This window comes from Physcomitrium patens, chromosome 3 (genome assembly GCF_059467195.1).
Source record: "Physcomitrium patens ecotype Gransden chromosome 3, ASM5946719v1, whole genome shotgun sequence".
Lineage (NCBI taxonomy): Eukaryota > Viridiplantae > Streptophyta > Bryopsida > Funariales > Funariaceae > Physcomitrium > Physcomitrium patens.
The window spans coordinates 11,284,401-11,309,566 of NC_143412.1; the positions used below are offsets into that span (position 1 = coordinate 11,284,401).

The 25,166-nt window shown below is 42.9% G+C and overlaps 3 protein-coding genes across 20 annotated transcripts; 2 read left to right on the plus strand and 1 right to left on the minus strand.

Moving 5' to 3' along the window:
• Window positions 1–312: 312 nt before the first annotated feature.
• Window positions 313–12,366, plus strand: LOC112280680 (chromatin remodeling ATPase BRAHMA). Of its 2 annotated transcripts, none has more exons than XM_024516451.3 (19): window positions 313–827; window positions 2,161–2,562; window positions 2,862–3,552; window positions 3,790–4,076; window positions 4,260–5,630; window positions 5,778–5,881; window positions 6,099–6,186; window positions 6,386–6,472; window positions 6,792–6,884; window positions 7,078–7,161; window positions 7,266–7,469; window positions 7,596–7,835; window positions 7,987–8,700; window positions 8,889–9,567; window positions 9,708–9,760; window positions 9,938–10,150; window positions 10,277–10,834; window positions 10,992–11,240; window positions 11,390–12,366. In XM_024516451.3, the coding sequence occupies exons 1-19, from the start codon at window positions 435–437 to the stop codon at window positions 12,140–12,142; spliced, it is 7,263 nt and encodes a 2,420-aa protein (XP_024372219.1). In that variant the 5' UTR covers window positions 313–434; the 3' UTR covers window positions 12,143–12,366. The 2 variants fall into 2 exon arrangements, with proteins under 2 accessions (XP_024372219.1, XP_024372220.1); XM_024516452.3 differs by having other exon boundaries at window positions 3,943–4,076.
• Window positions 12,367–12,518: 152 nt separating this feature from the next.
• LOC112280683 (F-box protein At5g52880) lies at window positions 12,519–15,840 on the plus strand. 3 transcript variants are annotated; one of them, XM_090248767.1, is made up of 9 exons: window positions 12,519–12,869; window positions 12,980–13,101; window positions 13,174–13,419; window positions 13,884–14,009; window positions 14,242–14,414; window positions 14,734–14,821; window positions 14,961–15,169; window positions 15,338–15,498; window positions 15,643–15,840. In XM_090248767.1, exons 3-9 carry the CDS (start codon window positions 13,370–13,372, stop codon window positions 15,745–15,747), a joined length of 912 nt encoding a protein of 303 aa, XP_090104893.1. In that variant the 5' UTR covers window positions 12,519–12,869; window positions 12,980–13,101; window positions 13,174–13,369; the 3' UTR covers window positions 15,748–15,840. The 3 variants fall into 3 exon arrangements, with proteins under 3 accessions (XP_090104893.1, XP_090104895.1, XP_090104894.1); XM_090248769.1 differs by having other exon boundaries at window positions 15,039–15,169; XM_090248768.1 differs by having other exon boundaries at window positions 13,196–13,419.
• Window positions 15,841–18,184: 2,344 nt separating this feature from the next.
• Window positions 18,185–24,500, minus strand: LOC112280682 (transcription factor ABORTED MICROSPORES). Of its 15 annotated transcripts, none has more exons than XM_090248762.1 (14): window positions 24,243–24,500; window positions 23,889–24,052; window positions 22,726–22,794; window positions 22,037–22,156; window positions 21,381–21,569; window positions 21,029–21,098; window positions 20,753–20,824; window positions 20,278–20,512; window positions 20,092–20,151; window positions 19,837–19,890; window positions 19,468–19,652; window positions 19,039–19,311; window positions 18,584–18,754; window positions 18,185–18,484 (listed from the first exon to the last, which is right to left on the minus strand). In XM_090248762.1, exons 4-14 carry the CDS (start codon window positions 22,138–22,140, stop codon window positions 18,302–18,304), a joined length of 1,596 nt encoding a protein of 531 aa, XP_090104888.1. In that variant the 5' UTR covers window positions 22,141–22,156; window positions 22,726–22,794; window positions 23,889–24,052; window positions 24,243–24,500; the 3' UTR covers window positions 18,185–18,301. The 15 variants fall into 15 exon arrangements, with proteins under 15 accessions (XP_090104888.1, XP_024372229.1, XP_024372230.1 ...); XM_024516461.3 differs by lacking the exon at window positions 24,243–24,500 and adding an exon at window positions 22,355–22,457 and having other exon boundaries at window positions 23,889–24,199; XM_024516462.3 differs by lacking the exon at window positions 24,243–24,500 and adding an exon at window positions 22,355–22,457 and having other exon boundaries at window positions 22,037–22,161; window positions 23,889–24,199.
• Between the last annotated feature and the right edge of the window lie 666 nt (window positions 24,501–25,166).

The following is a 25,166-nucleotide window of genomic DNA, read 5'->3' on the forward strand; positions in this document are numbered from 1 at the left end:
CTCGCTTCACTGGATTAGAATAGAAACCCACGCACCCCAGAAGACACGTGAAGTGAAGAGAAGAACTGGGTCGGGGGCCGACACCTGCCTGCACTCACGCACAGCAGCGCTGCAGTGCGGGGAAGGGGAAAAGGAATGGAAAAGGCAAGGTAAGGCGAAGGGGGAGTGAAGCACAGCTTAGCGTAGCGGAGTGGAGCTGGAGGGATACCCACCTCCTCCGACTGATCCATCGACTGGCGGACGGGGAGTAGGAGGAGGAGGGGGTGGGGTGGGAAAGTGGGTGGGTGCCCTCCTGCCCTTTCTTTTGCGGTCCCCTTCCCACCCCCGCCCTATGCCCCCCGCCCTTCCTTCCTTCAAGAAACGGTCTCAGACGAACTGCCAAAGAGGGAAGGGGGTTGGCTGATATCACAGGGACAGGCACCACGGCCTTTTGAATGCAGGCTCACGACGGGGAGGTGCCGGCATGCAGCCGGCCCCCCGCCATAGCTCCAGATCTACCACCATCTTCCGCTGAGAACCCGACACTGACACCGTCACAGACACCTGGAGTTGTAGGGGGGGCAGGGGTAGCGGCAACAGTCACAGCATCCTCGCAGCAGCAACCACAACTTCAAGGAGCGCAGTCTGTGAATCAGTCTAGTTCGCAGCAGCAGCAGCAGCAACAACAGCCTCAGCCACACCAACCAGGGGTGCCGACTCAGGGGGCGTTTCAGCAGGGGCATCAGCAAAGCAATCAACAACAACAAAATTTAGGTGTTAGCAATAGTGGGGGTGCCACTTCTTCTGCAGCATGGACACAGCTTGCCCCTGCTTATTTACTTCAACAGGTGGGGAGATACTGCAATCGCTGTCGGAGTTATGTCATTACATGATTGCCACTTACCAAACCCTAAGGAAGTTTTTTTTGTCTCTTTTTCTTCGATTAGGTTCGCCTATTCTGTTTCTTTTAGAACCTGCTGAATTTCAGGCTTCGTGTTGTTTATGGGGGGCCTGCCATGATCAATGCAGTTTCCGCTGGACCTTTCGTACTAAGTTGGCCCTTCCGTCTACAGAGTTTGATAGTTGATAGATTACGCTAAGGGCATATCTTGGGTTTTACTTAGGAGGGTTAGTCTGCTTTTTTGAACAGTGTTACGTGCACACTTCGTTAGCCTCGGCATATCTATCTTTGCGCTATCGTATTGTATATTTGTAGAATTTTTTGGAATTTACCCGCTGGTTCAGGTGGCATGGTGCGTCTCATCGTCTGTGTCGAGTATATAGGAGATCTATTCCTGTTTTATTCTCACATCGCGATTACTGTGGGTGTGTGTATTTTTTGTTTTAATTTGTATATCCTTCATCCTTTAAAATATCACTTTTCCTTAGTACTGGATATTGCACATTATAAATCAGACCGGCAGTGTGGTCGAACTTATTCGGTTTATTTTGACATATTTCATATAGCGACTGTGGGGAAGGAGAGTAGTTCGAAAATTCCCCTACGTAAAGAGGCTGGGGACTGATCGGTCTTGGCTTTTCAACTGATTGGTATTACTGCCCCCTCTTAGCATGAATAGAGCTGCTGGTAGTCTTGGGTTCCTGTCTTACCATTATTAGGGTTCTAAGCTTGAAACATAAAGTCCTATGTCCACCTCTGTTTACCTGTTCATCGAATTTATTTCTTACCTCTCTATAATCTGGGGGTATGGCCATCATAGTTGCCCAGAGGGTTGGTGTTAGGATGTTTCTCAAGTGTTCGGAGAGTGCCACGGGTCGCCTCTATCGTCTTAATCGTAACAGTGAAATATAAACAGTGTTCTTGCGAGGTCTTTTTCAAGTTGCTGGTTTTCATTACCAAAGATTGCTTCATTATTCCATTTACCTTAGATTGCACTTCACTAAGTCACTTGATATACTGATCGATGTTTCAGAAAATGCCTCAGCTTGCTCAATTGACTTGCCGTAAACTGATTTATCCTATATTGCTGACGCCTAGTGTATCTAGTAGTGCGGGCATGATAATTTGTTTTGTTGCTCTTCTGATGTTTCCCTTATATTTTTCTCTCGAAGATTTTCCCACCTTTAAATACTGAAGTCGAGTTGTGCACACTATCATATATATATATATATAGTTTTCGGTTGTTGATTGGCTTGTGCTGTGATGTCGTTTTTCTGCAGCTGCAACATTTGCGAGACTCTGGTCAGGCCAGTGATCCACGATATAAGACAATATTATCCTTTCTTCAGGCTCAGCAGGCTGCCGGAAACAATCAAGGAGTTGCGAGCATCGGTGGTAGCACTGGAGGGGGTCCTTCTGGCTCCCTCCCTTCTTCAATTCAGCAAAGATTTCAGCAGGATGGAAATTCTCGGAGCAGCGGTGATTCCCAGACCACCAGCTTGGGTAATTCTGACTCTAGTCGCGGATCTCAGTCACATTCTCAAGCTGCATACCTGCAGCAAGCGTTGCTATCTGCACAGCAGAAAGCTCAAGCTACTGCTTACAGCCAGCAGAAGGTTACTAAGCCCTTGCAAACAGGTCCCACCAGGGATTTCAACAGCGCAAACAACCTTAACATGCAGGTACGCGCATGCACCTCAATATTTCCTGATCTGAACTCTTTTTTTCAATTTGTACAGTATTTTAGCGGTCCTGAGAAGGAAAGGTTGAACCTTAGCTGTTTCCAGATTTAGAGTTAGGGTTTGTGAACCTTGTGTCCACGCACTTGTACAGGGAGCGAGAGTGACATTAATTCTAGTTATCGCTTCACACGCCACTGCGCTGCTCACAGCCAAAGCGTGTCAAATAATATTCGGCATTCAAAGGGCTACTTTTATTGGCTTTCTTCGAGTGAATCGAATTGTAATGGTGTTTGTCTCAGGAGTTAATGCATCGGCAGCTTGCTGGAAGACAATTGCAACAGCTACCACAACCTGGAAGTGTCGCCGGTGGTCAGACTAATTCGGCTGAGAAGCCTAGAAATCAAGCACGGCCCGGTAATCAGCAGCCATCACGGTCAGATGCTATGTCTGTTGCCTATCCTCATGGGAGCTTTCCACGACCAACTTCAGGAGTGGTGCAAGGTGTGCAAAATCACCAACAGCGTGTTCAGAGTAATTCGAGCTCTCAGTTTAGTGGTATGACAACTGTTAGCTCCGCTATGCCCGCCAATACTCTACTCCCTGTGCAAGCTCAATCTTCCACACAGTTTTTACCTCAATACCAAGCTCATGTAGCAGCTATGCAGAATTTGGCTGGTCAAAGTGGTATGATGATGTCTCAGACCAGACCGATGGCAGTATCTGGTCCGCAGCTGACTTCAGGTGTAGACCAGAGCCGGATTGGAGCAGTGGGTGGAGCTCCCATGCTTATGACATCTAGTGGCCTTCCATTAGGTGGATATCCCAAATCGGTTCCTATGCCTATGTTCTATCAAGGTATACATGGCAGCAATTCTTCTGTCTCTGGCGGAACTGCTCCTGAAATGATCCCTAGTTTTGTAATGTATCATAACTCGGCTCAAGGTGGGGAGGCTAGGACTCAGTCAAGTGCTACTCTTCAATCCAATACAGGTACGAGTTATTTTATTTTATTTTTATTTTTATTTTTTAATAATTTTATTTTAATGAAGAGAAAGTTTGATTTGAAGGTTCCTTCAGTTTTTGCTAAGTTCATTCCTAGTTCTTGCACCTTACAGTCTGGTCTCTCACACACAATGCTTTGTACCACCCTCTTTTATTTGCTATAATTGAAAAAGACTGGGATTTGGCAGTTTGTGATCTAATCTGTAGTTGTAAAAATATTTACAGGTCCTGTGAATAGCACTTTGTTATCATCGAAAGCTTCAAATGCAGAGTCTGGTACAGAGACAATTGACAGATCAGGTAGTGGGTCCAATCAATTAGGTCAACCTACAGCGCAGCCGCAAGTTTCTAGACCAACCTTGACTGTGGGCGGTGCAGAAGGTTTTGGAGTCTCCCAGCAGTCTAGGCACCCTCCAGCTCAGCAACAGCCTTCAGGTTTTGGTTTCAGCAAGTACCAGCTTACACTACTTCGAAATCAGATATTGGCTTTCAAGAAGCTTAGAGCAAGGAAGGTGTGTATCATCAACATTTTAGAAGTGGATAACCTATGTGAATCGAATGTTTAATTTGTCCTAGGCATCGGGTAGGATAGTTTTTGATGTAATCATAGTACATGTTCATCACTTCTCCGTTGCCAAGATAGTCTACTACGAGTATGTTACTCAAAAAAGTTTCTTTTTTGTTTTGATCTGCAGCCTGGGGAAACTACTGTCGCTGAGGAGATAAAGCGTCTTATCAATCCTCCGCTTCGATCATCACAACATTCCTCTCAGTTATCGGCTGTTTCGCGTCTTAGAGAACAAGCCCCTATCCCTCAAGCCGTTGGGAAGGAACCCGAGCCTTTAGGAAAAGTTGCTCATGAGTCTAATTCAAAACCCGTTGAAAACCGAACCAAGGAATCGTCAGTTACTAAAGATTCCGAGGTTTCAAAGGAGGTGAATACTAGAGATGGAGCTATAAAGGTGGACGGCACTCCCTCAGCTACTTGCATGCCGAATGTTGACAGTGGGAATGGTAAAGGTGCCCCAAGCATGAAGCTTGAATCCCCTCAAGTTAAGTCTGAACAAAGAATAAAACATGAGGGTGCTGCAAAGACGGAGACGAAGGACATGAAGTCTAACAAGGTCGATATTAGCAGAATGTCCGGACCAACTTCTACTCCCAATGTAACAGGAAGCAGAACGCCTCCCCCTTCTACTTTGATGCCACCCTCCATTCGAAAGGTTTTACCAGTTAAAATGACTCCTTATCGTGGTCCCCTCTTTGATTTCCCTCCTGTCAGTAAAAGAATTGATGGAGCTGCACTTTCTCTACCACCTCAAGCAATCCCTTGGGGTCAGCCAGTTTCTCTTGGCTACAAAGTCGAGGATCTTCTTTTGGATGAAGGTGTGCGTGTCATTGACAAAAAAAGAGCGGAGAGGCTTGAAACAATTTCAGATGTTTTGAATACAAGAAACGGCAAGAAGTTACTACAGTCCTATCAGATCGTGAGGCTTCGTATTGAGGAAAAGAAGTTACGGCTGCTGGAGCTTCAACATCGTGTTCGGGATGAAGTGGAGCAGCAACAGCAGGAGATAATGGCTATGGGGGAGCGGGCTTACAGGAAGTTTGTTCGCTTATGTGATAGGCAACGGATGGACCTCTCTAGACAATCGATTACGCTGCAAAAGACTACTCGTGAAAAGCACTTAAAAGCACTTATGCAGTGGCGAAAGAAGTTATTAGAGTCACAGTGGGCATCCAGAGATGCGCGTGTTACTAGGAACAGAGGTGTTGCGAAATATCATGAACGTATGCTCAGAGAGTACTCCAAGCGGAAGGATGAGGATCGCACTAAGAGGATGGAGGCTTTGAAAAACAATGACGTTGATGCCTACAGGGAGATGTTAAAACAGCAACAAGGTCAGCTTAATGGAGACGCTGGGGAGAGGTTTGAGGTGCTGTCCTCCTTCCTCTCACAGACAGAAGAATATTTGCATAAACTGGGAGGAAAAATATCCGCTGTTAAGAATCATCAGGAACGAGAGGAAGCTGCTACAGCAGCTGCAGCTTCTGCTAGAGCACAGGTATTACAGAATGCTCCTCCAGTGCTAGTCTGCTGAGCATAATATGTACGTTTGATTTGGAACCAGCGGCTCGGCTTTTGGAGTTGGAATGAAGTATTTATGTTGTGTCTGGATTACATATCTGACCTTACACTTGTTTACTCGTAGGGTTACTCAGAAGAGGAAGCGCAGCAAGCAGCAATCCGAGCTAGTGAAGAAGCTGAAGTTAACGGTTACGTTAACAGAGTGCCACATGATTCTTCTGTACATAAGTAAGTATATCTGCTAACCTTTTCGGAATGTGGCATAGCATTTTTCGTATGTTTGCGATCGAGGACCTACTGCTTTTATATTGCTTCCGGTCATTGTTGACAATTGTAACACTTGTGTTGTGGATTAATGTTTTTACTAACTACGCGTTGGCAAGTATGGAGCTTATTAACCCTGTCCTTGCTTCTTCTACGACTGAATTCTCTATGGACGTCACAGATATTACAGTTTGGCGCACGCAGTGCATGAGAAGATTGTCAAACAACCATCAATGCTTGCTGTTGGTGTGTTGCGAGATTACCAAATGGTAGGTGTTGGTATTTGAATTATATCTTTCCCTCTTAAAGTTCGGCCACAACACCTTTGTAGACGGCAGTTGAAGTCATGAAATTTCGAAAGGCAATTTCGAACGGTTTAATGTAGAAGGGCTACCTCTTTGAGCGATTCGGAATTGTGTTGGCGTAACGAGGAATTATGTGTTCTGAATTGCTTCTGTTTTTTTACAGGTGGGTTTACAGTGGATGCTATCATTGTACAATAATAGGCTGAATGGGATACTTGCGGATGAAATGGGACTCGGGAAAACAGTCCAGGTGACGTTGCACTTTTTCGAAACGCATGAAATGAAGTTCATTTGGGTTATGTTCGAGAGACGGACATCAATTTTAGTTTTTGTACATGGTCTATTTTTCCACTTTTAAACAGTTTTAAATCTTAAAAAGTACTCGATCTCTGGTTAGAGAATTTTGTCAGACTTAAAAATGCACACACTGGTCCTCACATGCTACGGACAATAATTTTTGCACTTGCACATTAGAATATTTGAAAGTAGATGACATGTCTTTTTAGAGGTGTGTTTGGTAATATAATATGTTAGTTGATACCAATTTGTTTGCGTGCGGACCTCTACAGGTAATGGCACTTATTGCTTATCTCATGGAGTTCAAGGGCAACTACGGACCCCACTTAATTATTGTACCCAACGCTGTTATGGTTAATTGGAAGGTACTTTTTGTTCACTATTGTTCAAGTTACTTTTTGATGAAATGAGAAGTTCTTTTTGGCCATACTAGCTTCTCCTAACTTAACTGAATTCGATTTCATACATGATTTTATTTTTCCTTATGACTTACGGTACTTTCCTGCTAAAATTTACTCATTGTTCTTACTGTGTACATTGACATTACCATTTGTGCAGAGTGAGTTAACGAGATGGCTCCCATCCGCCTCTTGTATATATTATGTTGGACATAAAGATCAACGTGCCAAAATATTTTCCCAGGTTGGTTTTCTATCAGAATATCTAGCTCCAATTCTAGTTGCAATATCTGATTTTTCACTTGTTTCAATCGATCCATAATCCCCCTTTTCGTTTGCTCTGCTCAGGAGGTGTGCTCGATGAAGTTCAATGTGTTGGTGACAACGTATGAGTTTATTATGCGCGATCGATCTAAACTGGCAAAAGTGGATTGGAAGTACATAATTATCGACGAAGCCCAACGCATGAAGGATCGTGAATCACGTCTTGCCCGTGACCTCGATCGATTTCGTTGCTCGCGGCGATTGCTGCTTACGGGCACTCCACTACAGGTATATGTCATAGTGCTCTTTCGATCTGTCTTCTTGACAATTGGGATCTATGTCTCCATCTAACGTTTGTCCAACATCATACATGGCATTTTGTCACCGTGCTGATGACGGTTGGTATCTTTGCAGAATGATCTTCATGAGCTGTGGTCGCTTCTTAATCTGCTACTCCCTGAAGTATTTGACAACAGTAAGGCATTTCATGAGTGGTTTTCGAAACCCTTTCAGAAGGACCCCACTCAGAGTGAAGAGGATGATTGGCTGGAGACTGAGAAAAAAGTCATTGTTATTCATAGGCTCCACCAGATTCTCGAACCTTTCATGTTGCGGCGTCGTGTTGAGGATGTAGAAGGATCTCTTCCTCCCAAGGTGATAATTTGTTCACTATCGTTAATAGTGCAATTCATGTTTTGTGATCATCTTTTGACGCCATCCAGTCATCTTTCAATTTTTAGATTATATGCCACAAATTCATCTTTAGGACGATATCCTTATTTCAATTTTTATCCTGGTTCCACAGGTATCAGTTGTTCTTAAATGCAAAATGTCAGCATACCAGGCAGCAATTTATGATTGGGTGAAAACAACTGGGACCCTGCGTTTAGATCCGGATGATGAGGCCCAAAGGATCGCTGGAAACAGCAAGCGGCAAGCACGAGCCTACGCTCCATTGCAGAATAAGTGTATGGAACTACGTAAAGTCTGCAATCACCCATATTTAAATTATCCTCCGAGGTATCATATCCAAGGGGATATGACAGTACGTACCTGTGGGAAGCTGTGGATTCTAGATCGTATCCTGGTGAAGCTGCATAAGACGGGCCATCGAGTCCTGCTCTTCAGCACTATGACTAGGTTGCTGGATATACTAGAAGATTACTTACAGTGGAGAAGACTTATTTACCGTCGCATTGACGGAATGACAACCCTTGAGGCTCGGGAATCAGCTATAGTTGAGTTTAATCGGCCGGATTCTGACTGCTTTATCTTTCTGCTTAGTATTCGTGCTGCTGGCAGAGGTCTTAATCTGCAGACAGCTGATACGGTGATTGTGTATGATCCTGACCCTAATCCAAAAAATGAGGAGCAAGCCGTGGCACGGGCACATCGCATTGGGCAAAAGAGAGAGGTTCGTGTTATTTACATGGAGGCTGTGGTCGAAAGTACTCCAAGCTATGAGAAGGAGGATGAGCTGCGGAGTGGGGGATCCTTGGACGAGAAAGACGATGAAATGGTACCCATAATTTATCAATGAAATCTTGATTAGGTCGTTAGTTGTTGTTTTACTGGTTAATGGTGTGATTTGAAGTTTTTGTTCTTGTGTTCGCACTTGTACCTTTGATTCTGCACTATGAAGTGATCTTTGCTGCTTTTTGTAGTTGTAAGGGTGTTTGTACTTGAGCTTTATCGTGTTTGGTTCAGGCTGGTAAGGATCGGTACGTGGGTTCCGTGGAGAGCTTGGTTCGCAATAATATTCAGCAGCATAAAATCGATATGGCTGATGAAGTTATCAATGCTGGGAGGTTCGACCAACGAACGACTCAGGAGGAGAGACGACTCACACTGGAAGCTCTATTGCATGATGAAGAAAGATATCAGCAAACAGTTCATGATGTTCCCACTTTACAAGAAGTGAATCGAATGATCGCAAGAACAGACGACGAATTGGAACTTTTTGATAAAATGGATGAGGAATGGAAGTGGGTTGGTGATCTTCTCCCTCATCATAAAATTCCTAAATGGATGCGTGTTGGGTCTCGAGAAGTCAATGCTGCAATTGAAGCCACTTCCAAAGAGTCCATGAAGAAGGGTTTCTTGGGAGCAGTGGGGACACAGGAAGCTGAAGACCTGTTAGCTCATCAGGTGATAAAAGGACCTGCTGCACCTCCAAAAGCTCTTGAGAAACGCTCCAAGAGTACCAGCAGGTACAAGAACTATCGGGAGGTGGAAATAGACGACGATTTTTTCCCTGAAAAGGAGGCTGAGGAATATGAAGAAGATGAGCGAGAATCAGTTATTGAAGAGGTATTAACTGCTGCGAATGCTGATGATGAAGAGGAGGAGGAAGGAGGTGTTAATGAAGGAGAAGATCAAGATGAAGGTAGCGGTTATGAGTATTATTTGAAACTCTTCATCGTCAAAATTTTGTTTGATTGGTTGGAAGTAGTTTAAGTTATGGAACCATTGCTTGGTTTAAGCTGTCAAAGTCCTCTTTGTTGAAGTAGTGATTTTTGTGTACAGACATGAGGGATGTAGAAGGAGAAGAGCATGAAGTGGAAGAGATTATCGAAGAGGTATTCATTTTGCACTGAACTGGGTAACTTTTTTAGTTTTAAGAAAACACTCTTTTCATCATATCAGCGTATTCAATCTCCTTTAAAGCTCTCATTGGTGCTAGAATAATTCTGTGTTTATTCAGATGTGGTGTGATTCGTCAGCTAATTGCATAAGGCTTATCGTATGGTCTGCAGGTCATAGAGGAAGTTGATGATGACGATGAAGAGGAAGAAGAGGAGGCTGAGCCAGAGGAAGATGTGGAAGAAGAAGGTGAATTAGCCCCCGAAATATCTTCTGACGAAGGCGAGATGTCTCCAGTGAAACCCCAACGGGTAGCTGGTACAAGCCAGTCGAAAAAATTTGCTTCATTATCGGCACTGGAGTCTCGCTCGAGCAAAGCAGAAGAGGTGTGTCTTGTTGAATGTTGTGGATTTCTATGAATTGCGTCGTATGGTAAGGTCAATCATGGAGCTACAAGCTTAACTAATGTCAAAGAAGCAGCTTAACAGTTGGGAAAATTTCTGGTTTAATAGGGTGATGAGCTTGAGGAAGGGGAGATAGCCGCATCTGTTGATTCAGATCAACGGTCAGAAAGCTGGATAGAAGGGAGAGAAGAAGCTGAGGACGTTGCAGATTATGAAGTGGATCACACGATTCAACCTCAAAAGAAAAGAAAACGCAGTCGCAGTCATCGTCGTACTGTCCATTTAGATGGGTTAGGGGAGAGAGAAACTAGTAATGGTTCTTTCAATGAGAGGGAAACACCCCTACTTTCTTTTCGATCGAACAATAGGGCGAAGCAAAATCCTCCGGAATGGTCGAACTTTGGAACAGTTGACCCTGCTCCTCAATCATATGACAAAACAGATCACTGGGGTGGCTCTGCTAAGAAGAGGAGTGTTCCTTTTCCAGAGGCTCAAGTACCAGCACGGCCTCGTATTGTGTTCAAGCACTCCCGAGCAAACGGGTTGCATGAGCCTGCTGCTGAACCGGATTTGGGAAGAGATAACAGGACTGCTAGAACCCAAGCAGGTTTACTGGGGAGCTACTGTGGTGACAAAGGTCGTCTCCCTGAGGGACAACAAAAAAAGGTACAAGATCTACATTTTTGCGTTCTACCTGGATCGAGACGTGGTTGTTGTTCTGATCTCTTTTCTTTTCCTTTCTTTTGTCCTTTATTTTTCAGAGGTCACCTTCGATAGTTTCTGTTTTGTTATACGTTTGTAAATAGTTCTGGTTTTTGTGCAGTGCAAGTCTGTCCTCAGCAAGCTGCATGGAGCAGTCAACAAAGATGGCAGACAGATAGCTGCTCTTTTTCTGGAGCTGCCCAAGCGCAGCGAATTGCCTGAATATTACAAAGTTATAGCTAGGCCAATTAATGCCCATTTAATCGAGGAGAAATTGGATCGCTTAGAGTACCCAAGTGTACTGGAATTCGCATCAGATGTTCATCTTATGATTGATAATGCAGCCCGCTATTATAGCACCTCTGCAGAGGTAATTGATTTTCCTAACTAAACTTAGTTAACAACTCGTTTGAATTTAAAATAAATGGATTGCTGCAGCATCGCTCTAGTAGATTTGGCAAATTGCTGTTGTGTTTCTTCTCGATTGCAGCTCATAACCTCGAATGATTTCGCTTGCAGGTTCAGACAGATGCTCGTCGCTTACAAGCTTTGTTTGATTCGCGGATGTCTCTCATATTTCCAGAAGTTGATTTTTCTTCCGCACGAGTAAGAAGTAATGCACCAGTATTAACTCCACAGGCTCCTCCTGTAACTGGTTCACGAGGTATACTACAGGCTCCCGTAGTAACTGGACCGCGAGGCGTTCGTAGACCTGCTGGTGCTGAATCAGCACAGATTGGAATTTCTCCTAATTCTCGGAGTTCCACAAGGATATCATTGGTCCGACCTGTAGCTCCACCACAGGAGGAAGTACTTGTTACGAATCAGGAAGGCAAGAAGAGCAAGAAAGGAGGGAACGAAAAGTTGAAGGACAAGAATGCGAAGTCGAAGAGTAAAGTCAATAGTAGCGGTAAGAAAAAAGAATTACAAGAGGAAGAGGCGGAGTCGGATCAAGGGATCATGCACCCTGTGGATCTTGTGATACATAAGAAGAAACGTAAAGGTAGGGAACACACAGGAAGTAGGACAGTTAGCTCACCGTTAGTGTTTGATGTGGAGGAGATGAGGGAAGCTAGTGCCCGAGGTTTTACTGTTGGCTCGTCTGGAAATGCTAGGGCTCCCCCACTAGCAACCCCAAGGCCACGGGCGCCGGCTGCCTCTCCTGCAAGTAGCAGACTAAGTGCATCACAACCAGACATCCAAGTGGGTGCTGTCACTGTGTTGAAAAAGTCGAGGACTGATGGTGGGAAACGAAGGCCTAGTCATCCTTAAAATCACCCCTTCCCTGCGCGTTTTTAGAACCCGTCTCACAACAATTTTTATTTCATTTTCTTAAAAGGATTTTTTTTTTCCCCCAAGCATTCGCGAAGTTTGAATCATCTCATCTGTAGTTAATTATCTATCTGATGTTTGTAAGTAGATTCCTCTTCACCAGTTAACCTGGGAATATGTGGAAATTGTGAAATTTATGGCTACAGTTTTGGTTCAACAACAAAGTATTGTGTTCACTACGTTTCCTTGAATTTTCTTATTGAAAACCTTTTCTCACTATTCGGGGATATGCTTGAACTGTTTTTGGAATAACTCTGCAAGGCCTGCAAGCTCTACACTAGGTGGAATTTAATATTTAGAGATAAAGGGCATTGAACATGGCATGAAATGAACCCTTAAGTAGTATGGTTAGATCACTAAAATCTCCATCATCAGGGGGCGTCAGGGTAAGAAGTTGGGTCTTAGAAAATCTTCAGAGAGAAGAATAATTAATACGGAAAACCCATGCTGGAATCCACCTGAGGATATATCAAGTTAGTGGCAAAGCAGGAAAATGTCCTTAAACATCGGATAAAATGATGAGATGGAAACGAAGGTGGGTCGAAAGCTCCACCTTCTCTTGCAAGAAAGGCGAAGGCAGAAAGTTTTCTCCATGAGCGTTTCGGGTGTCACTTCGGGTGTTCCACGCAGCGGCGGATCTGGCGGAGGATGAGATTCTCCTAAGGAGGTGCGTGAACAATAGCTTCTTCCACTCACCGCTGATTGGCTGCTAGACATTTTCTCGAAACATTTCTCTAATGCTTTCTCTCACTCTGACGCCCACAATTGATACTCCAGCATAAATGCATGAAACATTCCCCAAAGCGGTACCACGCTCTCATACTGGAGCTCTAGCATGGCAATGGATTTCAGGAAATGTTTAAGATTTGGAGTTCGCAGCAGGCGAAGCATCTTATGCTGTAAGTCATGTATTAATTCCCTTGCCAAGCTTTGAGCAATCTTTACCATTTACGAAAATCTTGTCTTTGAAGTTGGGTAGAGTCATCTTTACAGGAAGTCACGTGTCTCCGACATTGAAGAGCGGGAACACTAAAAGAGGGGTACATGGTTCCACGGAGGGGTTTAAGGGAATGGGTTCGGATTTAGCGGTCTCAATTGAAAGATTCTGCAACGAACCTGCTAGCGCTGACATCATGCACAAGCACATTCTTGGATAGTTGACCAAGGATGGAGCGCCGCTACCGATCTTTGCAGCTGAATGAAGCACTTTCTCGAAGGTACATGTTTTATGCATGTCGATTTCCTACTTTTTAGGGTTGCAATGAATTTGTGGGAAAGGGGGAATGTTCTCGATTATTATAGCATTTCCACTGGGCAAGCATACATGCATGTATGCGCAATGGTGTATGTCTGTTTGTGCGTGTTTTTTTTGTTGGTGAGCTCACAGGCTTAATTCAGTTATCACTTCGTGCTCTTCCTCTTGGCTCCTGTGGTGCCTTATTTCATGCTAGTTGTAGTTGAACGCTTCCGGCACACAATGGGCTACAATATATGTCCCTAATTTTTATCCTGGTAATGCTGTTGTTCCCCTTGGTATCTAGTTGAATTTAGCATCTATCTTAGTGTCACCTAGAGAAATTTGACGTAGCATAGTCGATATGGACTTTTGCATAGTTATTGGAGTCCATGAGCGAACTTTAGGGTTCTATCTGACCAATGCTTGGATACCAATGATGTGCAGAAATGATTATGCTGAGGCATGTAGGGAGCTACGATGTATTTTGAGGGCTGTCTATGTTTACGCTCCTATTTCCTTTCAGGCGCTGCTATATGAGGACGTCGAGCATGCATTTCACACTCTTTCCAAGTATGTCAGTGGACTTAATTTCAATCTTCCAAGATGTACTCAGGATATGGTTACACAAAGTGGTGCCTTGGTTTAGATGTTAGCCGTTATGCAGTCTTCAACCATTGAGAATCCAGTTTTTATTTGTGCACTGATCCTGATCCTTAGTGGTTTCTATATCATCGTACGTGTAGACGTTAAAGGATAGACATACTAGATTTTAAAATATCACTGAGCGTCGTGGTTCTGGCAGAAAGGAGAAAAGAATGGATGACATCAGACATCTAGAAACTGCAAAGTTGTTGCTGCAAACAGTGGAACAGATTTTCTCTTCGCAAAATTGTACTGAAGTAGTTGCAAAGGGTAAAACAGCAACTAAGACTTGGCACCGACTGTATAACAACCGTAACCCTGAACCTTTGCCTGGTATACCACCTTGAACTTGCCACCATCCCTTGATGCCGTGTTATATGCATCCAAGACTAGGGGCTTAGGAGGTTTGTGCCGTCTTACTTTATTTCCATGAATAAGCTGATTTAGAATGAAATGTAATGCTTTGTTTTGCCAGTAATACTGTGTAGAAATCCGATTGTCAGAAAGACTGGTTCCTTTTTAGAAGGCGTTAGACACCTCTGAAACTCGAATCAAGTCCAGTGTACCCGAAAGACGTTCAACATGACCAGGGAATCAAGTTTCTTTGTAGAAGAAGAGTTGTAACATAGACTCTCTCTGAATGTTGTGTCAGAATATTTACATTTATCAGGAGACATACTGCTTCATGTGTTCGAATATTTGGATGCGCGCTCATTAGCCACAGCATCTGCGGTTTGCAGGTATTCCTTAGAATTAAGTAGTACACTCTTTATTCAGCGGTAACTAAGTTGAAAGCTGGTTGCTATGTTCTAGTTAAAGTATTGGTTAGGGTTAAAGTTGAACCTGGTTAAAAATGGAGAATGATATTGTCTTTTTCAGGGCTTGGAACGTTATTGCAACTGATGGTAAAATTTGGCGGAATTGGTTCTTATATGTCTATGGCACGTCAAATCTCAGAGAGGATCTTATGACTGCAGCCGAAATACGTGAAGATATTATCCCAGACAGTAACAGACCAACTATCTTAAAGAAACCATCAAACAATGCAGTTGGGTACTGGCGCAAAGCTTTCAATCTGTGCTCAAAAGGTATCTTATACCAGAGTTTAGAAGAGGCAATTTTTGGTGCTGTCAATATATGAGTACTTTTTGATATGTGTTAAGATTAAAAACCTCAATGTACAATGCAAGAATATGTCTTAGACGTAAAATGATTTTTCTCATGAAGCGAGTGGTGATTTATTACATTGTTTGCAGGTCGTTCGCCACATTTGTCTACGTTGAATAGAGCTTATTGTCCAACTTGCAAAGAAGTGATATGGTTGAGAGACCCCCCTTGGAAACCTGCCAAAGGCTTGTGTGTTACACGAGAGCAGGTCTTGGAATACCATTCACCTAGACCAATTTCTGTCAGCCAGGTATGTTTTCACACCCTCACAAGCATTATTTATACAAAAAATAATAATTTGTGGGGATCTTTTTACTTTTGATGATTCAAAGTTGGTGCATTTGTTGTCTACAATATTGTTATGTTCAATAATCTTGAAATTGGCTTATTGCAGGTGGTAAGGTTTGTTGTGAGCATGGCCCGCGTTTCAGACTCTTGCAGTAGAGATTCTGATGACGATGATGATCACAATTTAGAAAATAGCTTCCTTGAATTATAGAGCATGCACGTGTTTAGGTGTTTTACAGCACAGGTTGCTTATGAATTGACAGCTTCTCTTTTTTGAGTTATTCTACTTATATTGATTTCCTAATTTTCTTTTTGGTTCAATGGTCTTCAAATTATTACACCTGATAACCTGTTTCTTAAGTAGGTGTCATATATAGAAGGTTCCAATGAATACTAGGGAACATGTTACTTACATGCAAGGAAATTACTGAATCTTCCCTCAACTTCCTTGGATTGGTTTAAGTGGAATTTGGAAAGCCTCATCAAACTTACACCAACCTAAGATGGTGAGTAACACATGTGAGGTTATATTAAAAACTATTGGTAAACTATGATGGATATTGTAGGAAAGATCTAGATTACATTGATGATACTGTTGGAGAAGGTGAGAGATGAATTCTGCAAATGTGTTAAATTTACCCCAATTCTTTAAGGAGCCCACTGTCATTCAACTTCTTAGCAAATTTGTTTAAGATAATTTGACAATGCCAGTGAATAGTATTGTGCAAAATTTTATAACAAGATTAGAAAATTGGTTTTTTAAAATTTATACTAAAATTGGATTTTGTACTAATGTGAAGAAATAGGTATTTTAGTTTTCTTAAATGAAGTTTATTCACAATGTAATTTCCAACAAAGTCTTTTTAGTATATCTCAAGTAAATTTGGATTCTTGAGAAATGGCCAATCCTAAAAATAAAATCTCATATTTGATATTTTTTAATATTTCAAAAACTATTGTATAATATTCATTAATAATTATTTGCTAACAGTTGTCTTTCTTAAATGGCTTATGTATGAATTTATATTGAAACTTGATGCAAATAAAACATTTATGAACTTAAAGATGTCATTTTTAATTATCTAAATTTTATTACGTCTCAATTTTAAGAATATATTTCTATAGAATTTAAACCTTTAAACATTACTCTTATAGAAATATATTCTTAAAATTGAGACCCCTAATAGTCTTCATCCTCATTGTCCTGGTCTTCACATTTCGCCGCTCTCTTCATCCTAAATGTCCTAGACTCGGTTTGATTCTCCAGGTTTTTTCAAGAACTTGATCTCATTCAACGATTTCATGGTTAATACTTCAAATTTCATCACAGGAGATTCAGGGCTCTCCATGTCCTCTGCCGCGGCTTCTTCTTTGTCAATGTTTTTTCAGGCGCTCCTTCAAAGATATGGCTGTCTGAGCAGAAACCATTCGCTATGTGTGTGTCCAGTTCTCGTGTAGTTCGAAAATGCGGTAACCCCCGAACGACAATAACGTACGCTTGCTTGTCATCTAGAGAAGCGGAATCAGGGTAAGTAATTTCAGGATCGTTGGGTCGTTGCTCAGTGTTCGAGTCTCCTCGAAAGTTTTACTCCCTGAACTCTGCACGCCCTTCCACTTCGTAACCTTTATATTGAGCACTAGGCTTCAGCGCGTTAGCTTATACCAACTAAGCAACTAACTTCACTAGAATCTATTTTAACAGCCTCAAACTTGACTATACCTGTAAGATCCGAAAATATGATCTTCAGTCAAGAAAGTCACTCTCCAGCTAATTACGTAGTTTGCAGAGAACCTAGCTCTTGAATCAGCAAAGTTGATTCTTCGAATTCTAGACTCAAGACTTTAGCCTCATTGCAACATTCTGACACTCAAAAAGTTACGACACACTCGATATTTGCCACCTCGACCACATCAACAACTCATGGAAGGCACCCCTCAGTGCACCCAGAATTGCGCATGAGTTTGGTCACATGGGAAAGAAAGTTCGCAGTCCACGAATCCACGGCCCTAGACAACGACGATGACGATGACGTGAACTGATGACAGGGGACGTGGCAGAGCGGCGGAATGATTACTCATTCAGGTTACCCCATCATTCACCTGCACAGATGCCGAGAAAAACAATCAATCAAGGCTGCTAAAGTTTGGCAACAATAATCCCTACAATCTCAGGCTCCAGAGTACTGTGTCTGGAATTGGACGGCAAAGCAACTCAAAAGATTGTGACGACGGGGATGTGACAAGCTTAAATTTATGCAGGGAATTGGTGCGCTTTGGGATGATTTTGGAGGGATAAGGTGTCGGCTTCTTGTGACCTTCGGGTAGTCGGTAATCACTTGAAATTAACAATTAATCTTTAGTGCTAGTAGCTCAAAATTGCTCTTCTAATCAGGGAATCGCAGGATCTTCAATCATTCAGGATGTCATTGTACAATTGATGCGGTGCTACCGAAATATTGGGCACAATTAGGATTATGCTTGTAAAGTTCTAAATCTATAGATACTTGCGGTATTTTTAATTTGATTGTATACCACCTTGTGAAAATGATGTGAAACAAGATCGATATTCTGCAGCTTACCTTGAATTGAGGAGATCTCTACCCAAATTTTGAGTATATTCGAAGACCTGAGTTACCCTCTACAAGGCATTTATCAAACAAATTTATTGTTCCAAATTCTCGCTTCAAGGACAGATAGCCCGATCGAGAAATCACATCCTTTTCAGAAATACATATATATATATATATATATATAAATTGCAATGTCTATGGGAGTGGTCCTAAGTGGGTCACTTTCTCCAGTCTTTGGTCTCCGCTCATTATAGATGTTTGCAAGCTGGTTCCGTCTGAAGGAGGGAGCGGTAGCGGTCGATGGCCCGACTGCAGCGTTGCCATCTCTAACAGAGTGTCGCGCATTTGTTCGACGCCAATGAGCTCCTTGTCTCTTACCTTTACAAACGTATCAGAAAGATGATCAATTACTCCATTTCAAGAGAACCTCAACGTTTTTTTTCTTTTAACCCAAAATTATGAGGGAGATGCAATTACCTCGGCGTTGAAGATATTGAGGACCAAACCACGGAATGTGGTTATGTTAGCGTGAACAACGTTGAGACCAAGCACGTCAAGAGCTTGCATCAGTTTCACGAACACTCCAGGCCGCTTCTCACAAAAAATCCGAAGGCTGAACAGACGACCGTCCATCTTGTTCACCTCCACCTGAATCACCCAATTTAAATTCTAACACCTTCATCTAACCTTTTAAATTCATCGTGATCGTAAAGCTGCAATTAGTCCTACTCTTTGCCCTGCCTAGAAGGAACTCGCAACGAGAGTAGAAGCCGACAAATTATTCCATCATTCACCAACTGAACAGTTCAAAAGAACAGATCTACGACTTCAACCTGTGAAGGACAGAAAGACATCTATTTTACTTCTTCAGCGAGTTAGAGGCTCTGAGTAGCTACGGAGACCGTGAATGAACAGAGAAGACCAATGCTTACTTGCATAGGCTGTGTGAGCTCATGATCTCCTTTTCTGTCAACAACCTCAATTACGACGGACTGCGAGTCCACCTTAGGACACGATCGCCCTATGACAATCCCACACCCAAGCTTTGGTTCTTGGTCTGCAGTGACTGGCTCCTCATCAAAACCCAGTGTCCCAGTCATGTCATTATCTTTGTTATCCACAAGCTCCTCATGTAGCTCCTTCACCTGTTGTTGTAGCTCCTTGACGTACTCAATCGCATCGCCCAGTATTGATGCACGGTCCATCTTCATGCAGCGTGTTCCCGGCAAATCATCAGATTTAGATGAATTAGGATTAAAATCTCAACGTGAAACGTAGAATGTGTCCTCTGGTTAAAATGAATTTAGACCGATGAAGGATACATTAAATAACTAAGACATTTTTGGAATGTTGCTATTCACCTTGGTGATCTTAGGAACAAGAGCTCGCAAAGAGTAAAGGCGTTCATTCAGCTTCTTCCGGCGCTTGCGTTCAGCAACCAAGTTTTTTGACAAGTGACGGCGAGTAGACCGGGTGCCTCCCTTCTCATCATCATCGTCTATTGGATCACTGCAATCAGATGACTCTCCTCGCATTTCCTGCTTCACTAGTTGAATCCAAAATTTATACAGAAATACGTCACTTCGATGATTAAATGATTTTTGGATTGAGACAACGATTAGAAGATTTGGTTTGCTTCTTCTGCACTAAGAATATGAAATTCCTGGTACAAACTCGCTACTTGAAAAATGATATGGCCATTCCTAGAACCATGCGTGCTGTATGTTTACCTTCCCCATCATCCTTTGACAACCCACTTCCTCGTGGGGAATCAGTCAATGTGCCTGTGCATACGGTAAAATCGAAAACCACCAGTGAAAAATGATCAACATTTTCATACAATAATGAGCAACTGAATCAATTGTAAAAGGCATTCACAGAACGGTCCATTATATTTAGAGATGACTAAACTCAATCAACGGTAACACCAGATCCATAACATCCATAAATGTTTGTCTAGTTTGCTGGATTAAAGCATGATTTACCATGATGCGGAAAATGTGTCGTTGAACTGGGTAATTGATTCATCAGATCCTGGTCCATGCCTGTGTGTGTACAAGCAAAACATTTGGCGTTTATGCACAAATCTTACATCTCAACACATTGTAAGCTTGCTATTTCAGTTCTGAAGCAAAATTTGGTTGAAAATAGATTCAAAGCTAAAGACGTACTTCCCATGAGCTGGGACTCCAAGGTGGGGTCTTCTTGCTCCCATGGGTGTGAGCTTGGCCAGGAGCTATCCAAGTTATTAGCAAAATGGCGTGTGTAATACATTTTGACTGCTTGCTGGCCCATCGTTCCAAGGGTGGTGTTGCCACTGCCCCCTTGCTTCGATACAGTTCCTGCTTGCCACTGCTCTCCGCACCGATTCCTTACATAATTCACAAGAGCTGCGTTCTCGGTCACCTAGAAAAGCCCTTCTCATTTATGATCATCAGAATTCAACCCAACACGCAGCCATGTTTTCAAATTCTGAGCAAAGAATTGGTTGAGCTGCCATTTCGAAATAGGTTCATGGATTGTAGTGGTTGCAATTGGATAACTTCTTCTGATTACACATGATTGTGAAACTTCTTCACTAAGTTCAGGGTTGACCTAAGATAGAAAGAAAGTTCAAGAGATTCATCATTGGAGAATTGTATGTACATGATTTGCAACCCCAAGCTCCACAAGGCCGCTTTGGACGGGTATGCACACTTTAGTTTGTACTGTCAATTCCTATACACAGTGCAATCAAATCAGAAATCACAAATTAGTTGAACGGCATATATTCTCCTTAAAGTTTTGCTAATTTCACCACCAGTATCCTTCATCAATATTCTAGACCAATTCATAACCAGCTTTGATAGTCATAAAATTTCATATTGCAGAACAGCAGATATCAAAGTCAATCTTTTGGCGAGGCTGTTGAAAGAAACGTACCTGCCCCTCCATGGACGAGTCTCCATGTACCCACTTCGGTTGGCCTCCAAGGAACACCCTTCCTTGAATCCTGCACCCACCGACTATCTTGTTACATGTGCCTAGAATTGCGAAGGTACCGAAGATATAGTATCATATTAGAGCAATAAATAAAATAGCTTCGTGAAGCTCAGGCGTCTTGGTTGCGACTCCATCAATGGGGTGACGTTCATATCTATAGTAATCACAAGAAGATGCTTCTTCTGTGATATTACTGTGATAAATGGTCTTGAATATGCAAAAGATTACTAGATTTATATAGATCAGATGATCTAATCTTTTTAACAACAAAGTGAAGGTTTTAAGGAGGTACCCTGAATCCAATGATACCGAAGATGGCATGGCTGCAAGTAGTGAGCAGATGTGTGTGGCAGGGTGAAAGCCCCTCACATCCGGGCAGCCAGTTGAGGACTCTAGGTAGCGAGTGCTGCTGGATGCACCCAAGTGATCGTTCCCTGGAGCCTCGGCCCCGCTGCAACAGCATCCTATCCAATCGAGGGTCCTACAATGCAACACTTTTTGCATTTCTTAATAAACTTCTATTTTGACAGTCTTACTTAGTGGTATAAAAGCTGCTTCAATGTGCCATAGTTCTTCATGTTAGGGATGGACAAATTCAGATGATTATTAAGGTTTTAGGGCAATATCAGCACATAATTCCGATTTCTGTCGTTAGTAGATCCTCAGCCGACTGAGAGCTCATATTGGTACTGTGCACGTTAAGAATGGCCAGAAAAGTCCATTACGATAGCAATCAATAATTGAATTTTATTATCTTCACCACCAGGGCTTCTACTGAACGCATTCAACAAGGTCACAAACTCTATTTTCTGTGAATTCCTTCTCGCTGGAGTTGCAAAATAATTAACGTTAGTCTTCACACAGTAAAAAAAACTTTGTATATACATGCAAAATTTACAAATTTAGTCGTGGATAACGATTAGCGCGTTCGGACATGGAAGTCATTACCTTGTCTCGTCGCGGAGCTGCCAAAAGACAGCGTAGTCCCACCCTTTAGGTCCTACAATCGACCGCAGACGCTCCTGCACTCCTCCCCCTGCTTGCTTACTCATGACTGCTCGCAAGCTCCTGCACTACATAATCACTTTTTCCATACTTCATTAACATCACGTCAAAATCCAGATGTTTAATTCAACCATTACCTCTGCTCAAGATCACTTTTGACATTGAATCTACCTATTGTAGGTATCACAATGTCTCCGATACTGATATAATGTCCTAAAGGTCTCAGACCAAGGTAATGAGAAAGTATCCATGTGATCATACCAAACTCCAACCCAAGCGTCGCGAGGACTTAGATCACGTGCTATTTCTGAACGCAGTGGTGTTTACATACGCTTGCTGAGCGCTTCTGAGATTTGCGTATTCACTTTCTGACCATTATCAAAACTGATTAGTAAACCTCACTCGCTGTGATGAACTCATTTCGGGTATTGAATGATCAGCCATGAAAACAAGTATCATCAGCTCTCACCCCCCCCCCCCCCTCGCCCATGAAGTATTATGGCCAAATGAGATATGATTGCGATTTTCGTGTATCTTGCCTTCTCTGCAAAGGACCATCATGTTGACTTAGTTCGTTAATTTTAGGAGTTTGTATTGCGAGTACAAAGCAAAGTTCATTGGTTAGAGCTCACCGTTCCAGAAAGTTGACGACTCGGACTGGATTGTTTTATTGGTGGCACACCTAGAACGCTGATTCCTTGCTGCGCAGGACATAAAAGTAAAGGGTTAAGACAATCTAAATGTGACTTGATCCCATCGAGACACCACAACACAGCAATGTACACACTTGCCTACAGTCGAGCAACATTGTGTAGAGGAGTTGATCACAGCTGACAGATCACCGTCACCTCCAGGTGCCTAACACTCCATCATTCTTTCGATTCTACTGTAGTACAGAGTACACAAGAAAGTACAAACTGAGGGATGTGACAGAAAGATATCTCCATCCAATAGTTATGACCTATTTTCCTTCACACGAATGACCGAGAATCGCTCGAGTACGGTTTAGCAATACCTATTTGTTACTGGGAGCCAAAACTTAGGATACCAAAGCACTTAAACGGTTCTGGAACAATATTTGTCCTATATTTGTTTTTATTCAGGACGTACATCCAGGTAGTTCACTTCAATGTCGGAAAAATGTCGGGAGTGTACAAACTGGGGCTGATGAACCAATCTCCCTTGTAGGGTATGCTGATTGACATTATCAACACTTTGGTTGTACAGACGCAGCTCTGGTGGCACAACGTATGCACACTGAACTAAAAACAAACTTGCCTCTCATGCTCATAATCAATGCAACAAAGCTTGATAGGTCCCAAAATACCGACCATCCGAAAACCCACCATCGAATATTTAAACATCAAGTTCATCAATCTCCTCACTACCACACGCAATATCGTCACCTCTAAATTGTGCGACACAGGTAAATCCTGACAGGGAAGCTACAGGAAAGCCCCACGTACCCCTCAACTATGACACCAGCAACAAAGCCTTGCAAGAATACGAAGAATAACTAAGATAAAACCACGACCACTTTCTGACACAAGTATATCTATGCCTCAAGATCAGAAAACACACCACACGATATCTTCGAGCAATAAACACCAGATCTGCACCAGATTACGTGGATCACTCCTAGTAGCTAACCAATCTGCGTGAATCTGCAAACCAGTATGGGTGAACGCATCCAAGCTTGTTCATCACCACCACCACCAACACAACCTACTCCAATCCTGTAGAACAAACTAGAATGTAAACTCATTTAATAGCACCACTTGGTTTGCAACCATACTTTGGCGACTTCGTGATGGAAGGGTCATGATGTTATCGATTTGCTTGCGCTTCACACCCTGTGAACCTCCAGGTCGGTTCCACACCCAGGTGCCAGACTCATCGCCGTCCTCCAACAGTCCAACTCGACTACGTCAAATTTTCCTCCATGCGAAACTTCAAACCCTGCACCACATCGGGGCAGACTACAGTTGATGTTCCGGTAGCGCCAAGGTCAAATATCATGCAAAATACGTGGAATACCTGGGTGCTTATGTAATGGGAGGGTACTGGCAATTTGACCCCCCGAACGTGCAGTGAAACTGGTGAAGGAGAGGAGGGGGAGAGAGCGGTTGCTATCAAGGCCGGGAAGTACACAAGGGAAGATGCCCGTGGGTAGAGATGGCATGATGGCCATGCACCAACTGCTGCACTGAGAGGAGTCGAAGCTAGCGGAGAATGAGGTGCTGAGACGATGAAGACCGATAACTGATGAGCTGCAAGTCTGGACCACCACCTTCTCATTCATAGCGATGGCGATGGATAGCTCCACCTCTTCCTGGACCACCACCTTCCTGAACTCTCACCGGCCTTTCCAGCTACCACATGGAAGCGAGGATACGCTAATAACCTCCTGAAATCCTGCTCGTACGCAAACACTAAACTAATCAAACAATCCCTGCACAACTCCGGGACAATCCTGTTTTTCAAAGCATCAAAGAGATCATTTTTCTTTTTCTTTCTCACATTTTCTTTCAGGTGCATTTCCTCATGTATGAATAAACTTTTGGCGTTTCATAGAATGAATGTTACATTAAGAACTTTTTTGCGTTTTGGAAATACTGTCTTTCTTTTTCTTCGTTTCTTTATTTTTTATTTTTCATTTTTTTTTGTTTCAATCATTTGTTTACGAAAAGACAAGTAAGCAGAAATGAGTAAAAACTAAGCGGAGTAACTTGCGGCAGAGTTGGACCCAGAGCGTGAGAATGTTTTTGAGGGCCTTTGAGGTTTCACACTCGGAGTGCGAAGTCCCCACATGACACGGAATTTTCCCAACAGGATTGGCACGAGTCAAGGAGGTGGGACTTGATGGGTTGGGTGAAGCAGCCCTTTCTCCTACAGGAAGCGTCTAGGCAACAGCTGAGAAAACGAACCCACCCTCCTGCAAGTCTCCCTCAACAGTTACTACATAGTGTGGCCCACGTTACGCTCATCGCCACACCAAGCAGAGTTCGCACACAACGCAATCACTCACGCATATCCTTGCACGAAGGGAGGTTTTGCATTTGCGGTGCCGGTT